General features: G+C 35.3%; 1 protein-coding gene across 3 annotated transcripts in view; it reads right to left on the bottom strand.

Moving 5' to 3' along the window:
• Positions 1 to 15,622, bottom strand: part of LOC132552610 (ras association domain-containing protein 1-like) — a 59,327-nt gene that overhangs the window by 31,599 nt on the left and 12,106 nt on the right. The window contains exon 1 of one of the 3 annotated variants that reach the window (XM_060216797.1): positions 8,406 to 9,597. The exons of the other annotated variants lie outside the window; for them this stretch is intronic. Coding sequence (XP_060072780.1) covers positions 8,406 to 9,414 — 1,009 coding nt within the window. The 5' untranslated portion in view covers positions 9,415 to 9,597. Of the gene's footprint in view, positions 1 to 8,405; positions 9,598 to 15,622 lie in introns of those variants that run through there. 3 annotated transcript variants of the gene reach the window in all.

The raw sequence follows: 15,622 nt of genomic DNA, 5'->3' as shown, positions 1-15,622 counted from the left end.
ATAGATTTAGAAGCAGTCACTGAGACAATGTATGACAATGGGGCAAAGCCACAAAATGCTGCGGGATGAGTGCAATGTTATATATCGTGTTAAAATTAACGTTTCAGCAAATGAGAGGCTATCACGCTCAAAACAACATCTCAACCAATAAGAGGCAAAGGCTGCCATCTTGGATTTTCCAACGCCAGACTGTTGAAAATGACTAAGTTCCAAAGTCCGGAAAATCCAGAAAATCATCCGGAATGAATCCTAAATTAATAGGTGCACATCTTCAACATATATATAAACATACTACAAAGTTTCAAGCTTCCTTGTCAAAAACTCTAGGAGTTGATTCTACAAAACTGATACCCCTTTTCCCTGCCCACCCGCCTGTTATTCACCATACTATAACCCGGATCTGCACGAAGTGCAACATGGCCAAAAATTGTATTGATATTAAGAATCCAGACACATTGTCAATATGTGGTCATGTGACCGAGATGGCAGGTGTAACTAATACCTTTAATGACAGACAAATCAGTTGTTATGTACACCACCTGTACAGATTGCAGGCATCATTGATCTTCTCTCCAATTAACTCCTTTTTGTTGAGCAATCAAGCACAGTGAAACCATTTCAAGTCTGATTTTCATTCCTTTTCATCAGCTGAGCTAATTTCAATTTAACTGTTACTAATCATGATGTAGAAGGCTACAGATTAGAAAAAAAAAAATGCATTCAGAGGGATGTATTGAACTTCGAATCAAAATTGCAAAATAGATTACAGCAAAAGTCCAATTACTTAAACCTGAATTCCTTTAATACCTCCTCTTCGTCTAACTGATTGCTTGGTCTCGCCCATCTCCTTACACAGGGGGACGTGTTTGGTATGATTAGTGTTTTAATTTGGCATGATAAGCAAATATGGCTGTGGAATATCACAAGTTTGTTTCTGTGTGAACCAATTTACGGAGTGATACCTACCTAGCGGAAGACTATAAGGAAACAATTATAAGTAAAGATGATTCTAAATATAGATTATAAATTCTGTCAATTGTTGAAGTGGAAGAGGTCAATAACACCAACTAAGTTTATGAACACAGACACTCCAGTATGTTTATGTTAAGACTGTTTGTATCTCCACTGTTATTCTGTAGTTTCAACTAAATGTATGGTGGATACATTAAGCCTCATAACACTTTCAAAGTATTCTGTGATATAATGACTGTAAATATGAATTATTTAACAGAAGCAGTTCTTTCTTACCTATGTGAGGTGTTAGAATCCATCATTTTCTGTGACCCACTTTCTGCATGATTATGTTACATATTGCTGTAAAATAAACTATTGCCCAGAGTTATCATCTTTTTTTCTTTCCATTAAAATTTGAATTGAAGTCATTAGTCAATCAAAACTTGACAATAACCATAAATTGGACTGGTCAAAGAATTGTGTATCAAATATGTCATTCACGTACAAGAATGGTTGGTATCTGAAGATCTATGGTCAACCTTTTAGTGTTGTTAGTGCACATTCCACTGCACATGTAAGAATGTTTAAATTACCTTCAAATCACTGAACTAGATTGAAAAGCTTAATTGAAGATAGTGATAAGAAATCAGTTGAAATCAATAACTCATTAACGGTTAAAATCAGAAATAGTCAATCAATCAATTACATAATCAGCTGATTCTGTGTTCAATATTTATAAAAAGTGAATCTTTTCTATGTTGCATTAAGGTTTTTTTTCCTGTACTTTCATCTGAAATGCCTTACCTAGAATTTGCTTATGAATGTATATTATTAGCAATTAGCATCTGTGTAATTTAATAAATATTCATATAACAATCAGAATTTTGATGTTAATGACCATACTGAATAACCAACAACTGATTTTAGTATGTCCTAACTAAACTATATGATCTGACCACACTGGGACACTGTACAAGGTATCAAATTCCAATACAACTGCCTGATTGTACTTTATTTGCCATTTTGTTGACGCGTTTGAATCCTTATTGAATACACTAGGAACTTATCAGCTACTTTTTCCTTAAGCCACATACAGGATTATTTATGGGTTTAGTTGATAATATGTTGTGTAGCAAACAGCTGATAACTTTGTAGAAGGAAACTTGAAGACACGAGAAATGTATTAACTACTTTATCCTGAAGTAACAAGTATATACCCTGATTATTTATAGGCCCACTGCTAATGTACTGTGGAGCAAACAGTCCATAAACCATGGTACCATAGCTGTGTAGTTCTCTGTCGAGAATGTAAACCAACTGATGGTACGATGAAAACACTAAAATGAAACCGAATCATTGGAATGTGGTCTCCAACCCCTATCATTGATCTCGCATCCTAATGTTACTTTGTAGGTCCCAGCTAGCAGTTTTTATTAAGTTACAAATATATGAATACTGTTACATGTGCTAATGCACTTAGCACATGTAATATGAATCTGATTTTTACTAAAACTTCTAAATCATTAATCTACACCATCCGATACTTTGTAAATAATTCAACAGGTTTAATGAATATCTGATTAAATCATTTCATTACTTTTTCTAAACATTCCACTATCACACAAAAATCTCTCCAGAATTGTTAAAGAAAATGTTCTCCTGACAGGAGTTCTTTTGTCCTTGTGACATACTGTTAGGCTGTGATGTATCAAGGTTATGTGGAGCTTGTCCTTGTGACATACTGTTAGGCTGTGATGTATCAAGGTTATGTGGAGACATGTGCATTGTAGTATGAATTAAACAAAATACTGCTTACACTTGACAGCTTTTACAATAGTCAGCATAGCAATTTAGCTGACTCAATCAAAATGTTTCCACAAGTGCAAAAACTCTGGGTAAAACAATGAATGGTTGTTTTCACTGCACAGCTCTATGACAAGTGATGTGGAATAATGCTGACAGTGTTACAAGACCAATGTCAATCCAACATCAAATCTACAGAATATGATAGGGTACCCAGGATACACAACATTCCTGTGAAGTGTACATAATCTCTCTTTTTGGAACATAATTTTCAAACTGTATGTGGTGTAGATGTGTTTTTCATATCTTATCACTAGCCCTTTTTTTTGTAAGTATTTCCCGACAGAATCAAATTACATAAGTATATATAGGGCATGCTATACATTATCATTAATAACTTAAGATATAATATCACATGTTACAGAAATTCAAGCTAAATCTATAATACAACCTGAAGCACCAAGTTCAGAGACTTTATTGAGTAGAGAGAGTAAAAAGTTATATCACATATGACAGAATCTGTTTGTAGTTTCTCTTTTCAGCAATTGTTCCGGTCCATTTGTTTTCTCTTCCATCTTTGTTAATGTTTATCCATTTCTTCTTTCTTTTTTATTTCACATTTCTTGTTATTTTATTTTCTACAAGTTATCCTTATTGTTATATATATCTATATCTTCTTCATCCTTCTGTCTTTCCATCCTTTATCTCTCTCCTTACTACTTTCCTTTCTATTCTGTCACACTTTGTTTATCTACACCTTTCTTTTTTCCATCTCCCTAATGGTTTGTACCCCTTTATCATCTCTATTTATACCTTCCAAACCATTAATATAGCATACATTAACCCTATTTTTCCTTTCTCAGTCTCCCTATCTTCTACATCATTAATCATAATACTTTCCTTATCTCCCACTAGTAATCTCCAGTCCCACACCAATCTCGGTAGATTTTTATCAGTTTTCCTATCAATGCTGTAGGATCAACAGCAGCTGTATCAGTGAGCTAATGATTAACTTCCCCAATGTTGGGATATATATTTAGCAGACACATGCAGTACATAGAGTACAGAAGAAAGATGAAAATGTCTGTAAACCACACATTGCCCTGGCTCCCACTTTGATGGTAGTGGAGCAAAACGCTAAGTCTAACCAAAGTCAGTGAAGCAGAAAATATAGGCTACAGTGACCTGTATATCACATGGTGTAGAACTCCTGGTGATGTGTCTGACAGTGATTTCTGTATTATGAGCAAAACAAATATAATCTCAATAACACCTACCACTTCAAAACAGTCAAAAGCACAGATCTGGCCATTCATTTAGGTCTGATTGTTAGTTGCGATGTTTAAATATGCTGGTTTTTACTGATAGTTTCTTGATCAAACAAATGATACAATTTGTTGTGAGGTTTGATATTGGCATACTCAGGTGTGATTATAGACAAATTTCACAGTATCAAACATATTGCTGTGAAGATATGTCAAAAACATGATCTTTTTATCCTTATCTCTACTTATGACTATGATGACATGTTGGTATTTGCTTGTTGTTTTTGTTTGGGTCCTCAATATGATAAATAATGTAAAAATCCATTATCATGACACATTAAACAAGCCAATAGGAAAGAGATACTGCCCTTCAAGTGCTCTTCAAATCCCATCAAAACAAAAGTAAGTGTTTCAATATGGTAAAGAACAAGATATTATCTGCCTTCAAATCTCCAGTGTGTTGATATTTGGAATTTTCAACAGGTGCCATCGACAGAAAACATGTTAATAAACAGTACCTACCTGTAAATTGTGTAATATCATAAAACAAAGTACACCAAGGCAACAGAAAACTTTTAAACTTATCTAAAACAGTATCGTCCCCGACATTGACCTGTGTTAGATATGTCAAATATTATGAAGCTAAACAAAAAGATATTGATGGTAGAAAAAAAATACTCCAAACAATCTGAAGTTGGAACCACTTCTGGGGGTGGAGGCACAATGTCCCTAAGAATAAATTTCTGTGGAAATCCCAGTGAACTAACTGTGGATCCAATAGTATACACAAGGTCTCACTAAAAATCCAGGTAATTAGTACAAAGGAGTGTTCAATCTGAAGCTGAGTGAATCTATTTCAAAACGCTTAGTTTCAACTGTGACCATACAACAACTATAACTAGTTCAATTACATTTATTGTCCTTTATATGAAACCTTATTCAAATGTCAAAGATGAAACATGCTTAAAATGATTAAAAAATAAAATTATATGAGTTTTGCTCTCTCAGTGTCTTTAAAACATTTAAATTCACCAAAAAAAGCCTTTAGTTTAGAAGACAGCTTGATAGTCTTGTATTGACATGCATATTGTATCATGAGAACATTTGCATTACTTCTTTGCATTACTTCTAATTCTGAAGGTTTTGTACCAAAGCAGTATACTAGACCGACTAAATTAAAACATGTTAAAAGGGAGGATGGCTCCTAGAAGGTAACATCTGCGACTTATTCAAGAAGTTCAAAGGCAGATGTACACCAGAACACTAGCTGTTACCTAAGAGAAGTACTGTTCTGTCTAGATACTGAAAAGAGGCTTTATGTATGATGGCAAGAAAGTCCAAACATTTGTATTAAAATACAATACATTTAGACAAAAGAACTGTGTGGAACCAGGCCAAGAAATCTGTTATATGTAAAACTAACATATAAGGACACCCACACAGTGTCCATCTTTTTACCACAACAATCATCAAATGATCACACGTTACTCTATGATCAATCAAACAGTATCACACAACAAATTGGCTGGCATACTGTCAAACTGTCAAGTTTTACATGTTAAACTTCATACATAAGGACCAGATATTTCTCTCAAGGGGAAACATGCAATCAAATTAGCAGGTTTTTCTCATCAAAAATTATCAGACCTACGAGAATAGGTCAAGTTATTGTCTGAATTATCCCAGATTTCTTCAATGGGGTGGAGGGTGGAGGGGGGGGGGATATAAAGAATTATCAGACCTACAAGAATAGGTCAGGTTATTGTCTGAATTATCCCAGATTTCCTTAATGGGGTGGAGGGTGGAGTGGGGGGGATATAAAGAATTATCAGACCTACAAGAATAGGTCAGGTTATTGTCTGAATTATCCCAGATTTCTTCAATGGGGTGGAGGGTGGAGGGGGGGGATATAAAGAATTATCAGACCTACAAGAATAGGTCAGGTTATTGTCTGAATTATCCCAGATTTCCTTAATGGGGTGGAGGGTGGAGGGGGGGGGATATAAAGAATTATCAGACCTACAAGAATAGGTCAGGTTATTGTCCGAATTATCCCAGATTTCCTTAATGGGGTGGAGGGGGGGGGGGGGGTATAAAGAATTATCAGACCTACAAGAATAGGTCAGGTTATTGTCTGAATTATCCCAGATTTCCTTAATGGGGTGGAGGGTGGAGTGGGGGGGATATAAAGAATTATCAGACCTACAAGAAAAGGTCGGGTTATTGTCTGAATTATCCCAGATTTCCTTAATGGGGTGGAGGGGGGGGGGGGATATAAAGAATTATCAGACCTACAAGAATAGGTCAGGTTATTGTCTGAATTATCCCAGATTTCCTTAATGGGGTGGAGGGTGGAGTGGGGGGGGGGATATAAAGAATTATCAGACCTACAAGAAAAGGTCAAGTTATTGTTAGAATTATACCATATTTCCTTAATGGGGTGGAGGGTGGAGTGGGGGGGGGGGGTATAAAGAATTATCAGACCTACAAGAAAAGGTCAAGTTATTGTTAGAATTATACCAGATTTCTTTAATGGGGTGGAGGGTGGAGTGGGGGGGGGGGGGGATATAAAGAATTATCAGACCTACAAGAAAAGGTCAAGTTATTGTTAGAATTATACCAGATTTCTTTAATGGGGTGGAGGGTGGAGTGGGGGGGATATAAAGAATTATCAGACCTACAAGAAAAGGTCAAGTTATTGTTAGAATTATACCATATTTCCTTAATGGGGTGGAGGGTGGAGTGGGGGGGATATAAAGAATTATCAGACCTACAAGAAAAGGTCAAGTTATTGTTAGAATTATACCAGATTTCTTTAATGGGGTGGAGGGTGGAGTGGGGGGGGGGGGGTATAAATAATTATCAGACCTACAAGAAAAGGTCAAGTTATTGTTAGAATTATACCAGATTTCTTTAATGGGGTGGAGGGTGGAGTGGGGGGGGGATATAAAGAATTATCAGACCTACAAGAATAGGTCAGGTTATTGTCTGAATTATCCCAGATTTCCTTAATGGGGTGGAGGGTGGAGGGGGGGGGGGGATATAAAGAATTATCAGACCTACAAGAAAAGGTCAAGTTATTGTTAGAATTATACCAGATTTCTTTAATGGGGTGGAGGGTGGAGTGGGGGGGATATAAAGAATTATCAGACCTACAAGAAAAGGTCAAGTTATTGTTAGAATTATACCATATTTCCTTAATGGGGTGGAGGGTGGAGTGGGGGGGATATAAAGAATTATCAGACCTACAAGAAAAGGTCAAGTTATTGTTAGAATTATACCAGATTTCTTTAATGGGGTGGAGGGTGGAGTGGGGGGGATATAAAGAATTATCAGACCTACAAGAAAAGGTCAAGTTATTGTTAGAATTATACCATATTTCCTTAATGGGGTGGAGGGTGGAGTGGGGGGGATATAAAGAATTATCAGACCTACAAGAAAAGGTCAAGTTATTGTTAGAATTATACCAGATTTCTTTAATGGGGTGGAGGGTGGAGTGGGGGGGGGATATAAAGAATTATCAGACCTACAAGAAAAGGTCAAGTTATTGTTAGAATTATACCAGATTTCTTTAATGGGGTGGAGGGTGGAGTGGGGGGGGGATATAAAGAATTATCAGACCTACAAGAATAGGTCAGGTTATTGTCTGAATTATCCCAGATTTCCTTAATGGGGTGGAGGGTGGAGGGGGGGGGGATATAAAGAATTATCAGACCTACAAGAAAAGGTCAAGTTATTGTTAGAATTATACCAGATTTCTTTAATGGGGTGGAGGGTGGAGTGGGGGGGATATAAAGAATTATCAGACCTACAAGAAAAGGTCAAGTTATTGTTAGAATTATACCAGATTTCTTTAATGGGGTAGAGAGGAGGGAGATAAGAATAATAAGAATTAGTTAAGCTATCACTATCGTTCAGTCAAGTAATTGAATTACACATCAAATAGACTTCCACACTGACTAAAGCTCTATCTCTGATGGGGAGATTACCATTCACAAAGTGTGATGTGTCTGAGTACAAATGTAAACAAAGTATAATTATCAACCAGGCCCAAACCACAGAGAACTACTCAGAACAACACAGATGAGGTTCAACCCCATAATCCCTCATAACCAGCAAACTAGCACTATATTATGTTTCAACCCCTAGATAATTGATATGATGTGTCTGGCCTTTGGCAAATGCAATTTGATAAGCACAAACTTTCCTAAGCAGTGTACTTATATTCTGATTATCTAGTTTGTGAATTTGACAGGGCTATTTTTGACAAGGCTATTTTTTTTGTGGCAGAGAAGTAAAAATGTTCTACCAACAATGATATGTACTATATACACATCTATAAATCCTAATATTGAAAAATCAACATTATTACAAAATACTTACCATTTTCTAAATTTGATAAATCTGTAAGTGTTGAGCAAGTATCGAGGTCTTGATTTTTGGCACTACAATAAAACCCTGTATCAAAGTCGGCTATACTGTCCTCCTTAATACTGGTACATGTGCGTAGACTCCCAGATGCACTAGGCGGTAGCAACACATGATTATCATTTTTTAATTTATTGAATATGTAATCCCATTCCCCGCCCGAATTCCATACTCGTTCCTCCCCTGGACTCACATCATACTTGAGGGAAGGATCATTATCACAGAATGCCTTTAATTCCTGAACAATATCACAGCCTGAATTACGATTTATCCTTTGTAGCACCTTAGAACGTCTTTTCACTTTTTTAAGATTTTGAAATTCTCTCTCGAATGCCATGAAATCCTCATCATGGTCAAAAAATTCCGTGAAGGAATCCTCGATTTGAGAATCATCTAACTCTTCCTCAAACACATCACATTTATCATCAATTTCCTCATTATTTGGTTCCTCCTCCTCTTCCTCTTCATCTCCGTACCTGTTTAATGACCACCGAAGTTTGTCAAGGCTATCTGAAAACCGGTTACTTTTAAATGTTTCAAACACTCTCTCGAACTCCTGAAAGTGCTCATCACTATTTAGAAACTCCATGAGTGGATCGTTTGCCGTGTGACTACTTTTGCGAGTCTCTGCCGTTGTGAGAAGTTTAGGTTTATTATCACTTTTAAACAAGCTAAAATCCTCGAGTAACTCTTCTTTCAGATGGCTGAAATTTTTTAAATCCAGCTTAAACTCCTCAAAATCTTCCTCGTCAAGGAATCCATACTTCAGATGACTATGTGGAGATGAATCATTTTGTATATCACAGTATTGGAGATCAAATATGCTCTGATTACAGACCCGATTGGCAGCAGTATTTTTGCGAGATCTACCAGACTTGGTGCTTTCTTTGGCAGACGGACCGGAGGAGTACTGGTGTCGGAGGCGGCTATACGATATACCAGACCGCTTTCGGCTATCTTCCATACCTCGATGTACAATAATATAATATGAGTGAGATCATGCTAGGTTCACATCCTTACCACACAAATTTGTGTTAGGCCTCTAATCACTATCCACTTTTCATCAATTCAGCTTGAGATACGATGTAAAACTCTCTACCACAAAGGCACGCTGGCAGTAGGGAGATGATGGAACAACACAGCCAGCAAACTGCTCCTCAACAAATAGCCACTAATGCTGTTACACACTGGTACACTCTAACATGATACCGTGAACTCTGACCTCAAACCTATACCACCCCAATACACATTCTCTCCTCTCCAGGTAAATCCTCAGCTCAGTAAAACATATAACAGTGCCTCTTTCTTTGAAGTAGTTCTTATTTACACAACTGCTGTTCAGCACCGATTTTATTGGAAGGTGGAAAAATCTAAAAATAACTTTATATTGATGCTGTAAGGGGAAATAAAACTGTTATCAACAAGAAATGCAAAACCCTGAATATCTCCAAACACTCGGCAAGCTAGTCACGCGCATAAAATTGACACTCTAATATAGTGTTTAATTGATGTCTTTACCGACAATAACACTTAGTATATCTCCATATAGAAGAATATGAATCACATCGTTAAACATGTTACATCAGTAAACATACCATTAGGCAATATATAGAGACGATCCAGTCATAACAACAGTCCCAGCTGACATAAATCCCGTACAGTAAACCTGTGTGTTTCATCAAATAGTCAATAGTATGGTATCAATAATTCTTCACAGTCACATAACAAAATCCAAATGTGACAGTTTGTGTCTGTCTCACCTGTCTTGGTTTACCAATAAAGACTTTAGTAGAAACAATTTGGATTTGCAGTCTCACTAGAAACAAATACTGTTGTCAGGATGGGTAGGACCAGGAGCTTGCTCTGTATATATGCAGTCAATCCCAAACTCAATCAATGTAAGCTTTCTCATGTAACTGTCTACACACAAAGAGGAAAACACTGCCAGATGGCAGGCTGTGAACACATGCTTGTTATGTATATAAATGTTGCAGTGAGGATTGTGAATCAAATGCTCCCTGAGAAAATCTGTCCCTGACTACTATAGTTCTCTCTGATGAGGTCCCTGTGGTACACAGCACTTGGTACATGTGTTTATTATACAGAAATGTCCACAAGAATGAGGTCCTCTCCTTCCACACAGAATCAAAATAATTACATATGTTGAAGTATAATTTATCATAAAATTACCTCGTAAAAGTTTCAGAAAAATGTTAATTGAAGACACATGTCTGCACCTTGGTTCTGTATGGAATATGCATGACTCTGCTCATTTGGCAAGCTATCTTACTGTATAGCCTGGTCAATCAGTCCCAGGTTGTACATGTGTTGTCCAGTTGATCTGACCAATCAGGATTGAAGAATTTTTTAGTTGAATTCATGCAGACAACTTAACAACCAAAGCCTTACTGAACACATCAGCAGTAAAACTGGATCTAATACTGATTTTTCAATATATCCTCTTCGTAACATCAATGAGTAACAGTACAAATCTGCTACCATAAAAATGAAAGTAATAGTCATGTATTTCCTTGTTTTGAATTTGATTTTGTCACACTGGGTAATCCATTCAAAATAAGTCCTGGTTTATAATATGTTGAATTTGTTTTCATATGAATTTCCAAAACAATATAACAATGTAACTTTTCACATAAAGTTCCCAGTTGAATACTGTTTGATCTGCAGTCTTCCTTTCAGTATTAACAACCTGATATGACTGTCTTTAATTGTTGATATTAAACATCAACTTATGTTAGTGTCACAGTTACAGGTTATAACATCACAGACAAGGATCCATTGTCAACAGTTTACAGGTAAGACAGTGACAAGATTAAAAACTATTTACCATCCCAGTCACCAAAACCTCTCTAGTCAGTTCATCACCAGGTACACGTCAATCCTTTACTCTCCATATTTTAATGGTATGTCAAGTATCACATATACAAATTTCACAGGTACACTGGCTCTGTGTACGTAGACAAAACTTTCTGGCCCACTCGCTATGACTAACGCTCCCACTATTGTTGTGATCAGTCGAGCGATCAGGTCATCATAATGGTTCTTATGGGCAGGAAGAGTTTTCCCTCTTATTTAACAGCGGATCAACCCCTTTAACTTCACTATCATGACTATTCAGGCGTGACTTTGATGTCAGTTTGATAGTGACAATTATCGAGTAAAGGTATATATAATTAGGTATATATATGACTTGTTTCTGTATTGATATAACAGTACACTTCACAAATTTGGAAAACCAAAATAACATCAATAACGTTTAAACTTATTCAGTATATGTATATAACCTTGCCAATCTTTAAGTATGTGTAAACCAAGCTATTTAAAACACTGTTACACCTGGGTTCATTTCCATGAATTAAAGCACAGGACCGAAAGTGTTTATGTCTCTAACATTTAAAATGAAATACAAACTAACCTGAACAAATGTTTGTGTCACAGTATTAAATTAAAATGGGTTTACTGTCTCACTGGTTGTGGCTTTAAAGTCATATTAGGCCAATCAAGCCAAGAACTGGACATCAGATATACCCACCATACCTACGTCTGTTATATCAATTAAATAACTACCATACCATTACTTATCAATTGATGACAAACATCAAGGCTGGGTAGGTGGATTTAATTTCCTGTTGTTCGTGTGTGCAAATAAAGTTTGATAATAATATTTACGTTTGGAAGGTCAAAGGGTACACAGGTAAGTTTTCCTGCTTTTACCTATGTGTCTTACCTGTATAAATAGTACCTAAGTCATGCCTGCCGATGTTATGACCAAGTGGAAATTCATTTTTGTGGCACCTATTTTTATTTTTTGATGATATACTATCAACATGTCAGGATAATGCATAACTAATGTCTAGAAATCTTTACTTTATATCAATTTTCAGCATAATCTCTTACTCATATGGGTACACATATTGCCTAATTAATGCATATCTAACATCTCAAAAATCTGAATATTTTGTAAATTTTCAGCATAATATCTTACTTGTATGGGTACACATATAGATATGTGTAATTGACGTGTATATATATATAGGCAGTATCAAATTCATATTATGTGGATTTTCCAATGAACTTGTCATGTACTGCACCCACAAGATCTGTCCTTTGGATCAGGTGAGCTAAAAAAAAAACCACTGAATATCCTTGTTGAAAATCTTTTAATTAACTTTCCGAAAACTCTAGGCTTACACCTGTTGTGAACCTTCCTGTCTGACTCACTGGTAAAAAATCAATAGCAAAAAAAAAAAAGAAATTGGCAGCTTTTTCTTTCTTCCAATTAACACCTACTACCTAGACTTTATTTACAAGTGGTACTTGTCAAACTAAATCAAAGCCAAGATTCTCACTTTACATCTGGTCAATTCAGTATGAGATTATATCAGGTCGTAATCACAGACTGACCATATAATACAGAGACCACTATATTGATTTCTATAACAAACAAAAAATCACTTGTCTAAAGACATATCAATCCCCATTGCTGAAATTTGTAATAAGCTGGACATATTTTTGAATTATGCAGACTAACATATCTTAATGCAAAGCAATGAGGATACATTGAAGACAAAGAATACTGATCAAAATTTGAACTTTTCATTTAATGACTATATTTCTATCACTTAAAACTTTTTTTTTTAATCACAAAACTAAAATCAAATCAGTCTCCTAGGGCGGAGACCCACCATTTACACAAAATTTGTTCCTCTTCCCTAAAGGATGCTTCTGACAAAATTTGATTCAAGATCTGCTCTTCATTCATGACTGATAGCAATCTATAGAAAAAGTAGACAGACAGATGGATGATGGAAGCTGTGATATGCCAATAGGTCATTTGGCTCTTTGGGCCTGTTGAGCTAAAAACGATTGATTCGTTATGAAAGGTAGATGTTTTATTATTGTATCACAAAAATCAGAAATCTTCTGGAAAATAACTAAATTTTATCATATTTCAATATATGTCCTCAGTAACAATTTAAGTTATCAATTTTAAGTTCACACCAAACTGAAATTGTATCACAATAATTGAAGTGGCAGAAAAAAGCGTAGTTTTTATGCAACCAGTCTCTCAAAACAAACCCATCCAGACAAAGGACAACAAAAATGAATGTGGACTATATAACTAACTTGTGGTACTGTTTAGCCTTCATGTCAGTAATTGACTACAGGTGTTAAATGGTTGTTAGTTTCTTTTATGAATCTGCTGTAATTACAAAATAGATAAAACAGAACATGTTACAGTTATAAGGTTTTAATAACAGCTTGCCCCAATTATGCACATACATTTATGTGCATGCACCACAAATATTGTGATGAGAATATATATAAATCAGCCAGTTCATCCTGCCTCAGAGGTAGTTTCAGAATCATGAATTATGTATTAACAATTCTTTCTTTACTCTGAAAATTCCATGTACATACATGTATCAAAATCTTTACAAGTGTATGCTAGTACTTGATAAGTATACTTTAATGCTACATCAAGTACCGACTAATTTGAACTTAATGTACAAAAAAATATATAAATTTTAAAGCGAGCCATCATGACATATCGTACTTTTTTCTTCCTTATTTCTGACATAGACTTTTTAAACTTTTTCCACAGCCATGTGTTTTCAAAGCTTCTCAATTGCATTTTTTCTTTATTTTTTTTATCAAATTCATGAAATATCTTAGAAAGTTTCATAAAACATTGCTTTTATTAGACTTCTGTAAAAGTGTAACAAATTTTATTTCAAATATTGTCTTGGTACAGTGGAAACTGCTTTATATCATGTTTCATTTGTCAGTGGGAAATGTGATAATAAGCAGCATTTGACATTAACAGTTGACATAGTATTTTGAGACATCTAGACATGGATGTTAACTTTCTGATGCACAAAATTGATTTGTTTCTTGCAGAAATTGTTTGAAGACAAAAAAATAGTAATTTGATTTGTTTTTCTGGTAAGCAAATTGATTTCCTTTAACTTTTGTTCATTTTTGGTGTTTGGGACACAGAAATGATGATCGCGCTGGTCACATCAGACAGGAAGGTGTTTAATTCAGGTGGTTGCTAAGGCAGGTACTCATTTAGCACCCCATACCGAGAAAAGCACACCAAAGTATACTCTAATGCTACTTTCAGTGCACACTAATTTGTACTTTTCTTTACACATACAAAAAACTATACTTTTATTGTTCTTTTCAAAGCAAGCCATCAAGACTGATATACTTTTATGAACTAAATTTGGACTCTGAAATTTGGTAATGTACTTTTTCACTACTTTTCTATTATTTCAAAAATGTTCCAGATTACTTCTTAGTACTAGAATCTGACCTTGTCAATTTTAGTGTGCTTTTATTGTACCTAAAGTCAAGTGATAAATTTCACAACATTGCTCATAAATATGATAGTATACATTCAACGTTAACTAGCTGATATGCTTTTGAATAAATTCAGAATTTGGAGTTTTTGCTTTTTGTTTTGTTACATAATTCCACTCACAACTGAATTCACCTGGTGTGAACTTTTTTGAAACACCATACAAATACAGTGAAAAATGGATATTATTTTAAAGTTAAACATTTCCTATATGTGAGAATTAAAAATAGTATTCAACACACACATGATGGATATTATTCTTTCAATCATCAAGGTATATTGGTATTCTTTGTTTCTGAACATTAGCAGTACAAAAGAGATCTGTAAAGCATGAAGTTTATTATTATTACAGTGTTAAGGGCCCCTCAACACACAAAAGGTCATTGGGGCCACCAACCAGTGAAACACACAGCATGAAGATACCATGTAAATGATCCAAGAGAAAGAGAAATATGGCAGTGGTGCATACACAGAGATATATGGCTGTCAGCTACTAGTATCCCTGGTAGTGGAAATGTTGAAGCTGACACATAGAGCAGACATAAACCTGAAAACACTGAACAGAAAATAAATCCAAAATTCAAAATGTTTTCTTTGGGAAATTCTAGAAATAGACTTATTTGCCTTTAGATTGAACTATCAAATACCACGGTATGTTTCATAGCAGAGGCAGTGGATACATTCTCTATGGTATGGTACAAGTTTGTTTATATTTTCCCACACTTTTCTCTAATTTGGGAAATTTTAAACAAAGTTAGAGAAGATAAGCCTAAGGCAATAATGACACTGC

Source organism: Ylistrum balloti, unplaced genomic scaffold, assembly GCF_031769215.1.
Source record: "Ylistrum balloti isolate Yb309-2 unplaced genomic scaffold, AGI_CSIRO_Ybal_v1 Utg370260, whole genome shotgun sequence".
NCBI lineage: Eukaryota > Metazoa > Mollusca > Bivalvia > Pectinida > Pectinidae > Ylistrum > Ylistrum balloti.
The sequence above is the reverse complement of the archived record's forward strand: the minus strand, read 5'-3'. Positions and strand labels throughout refer to the sequence as shown.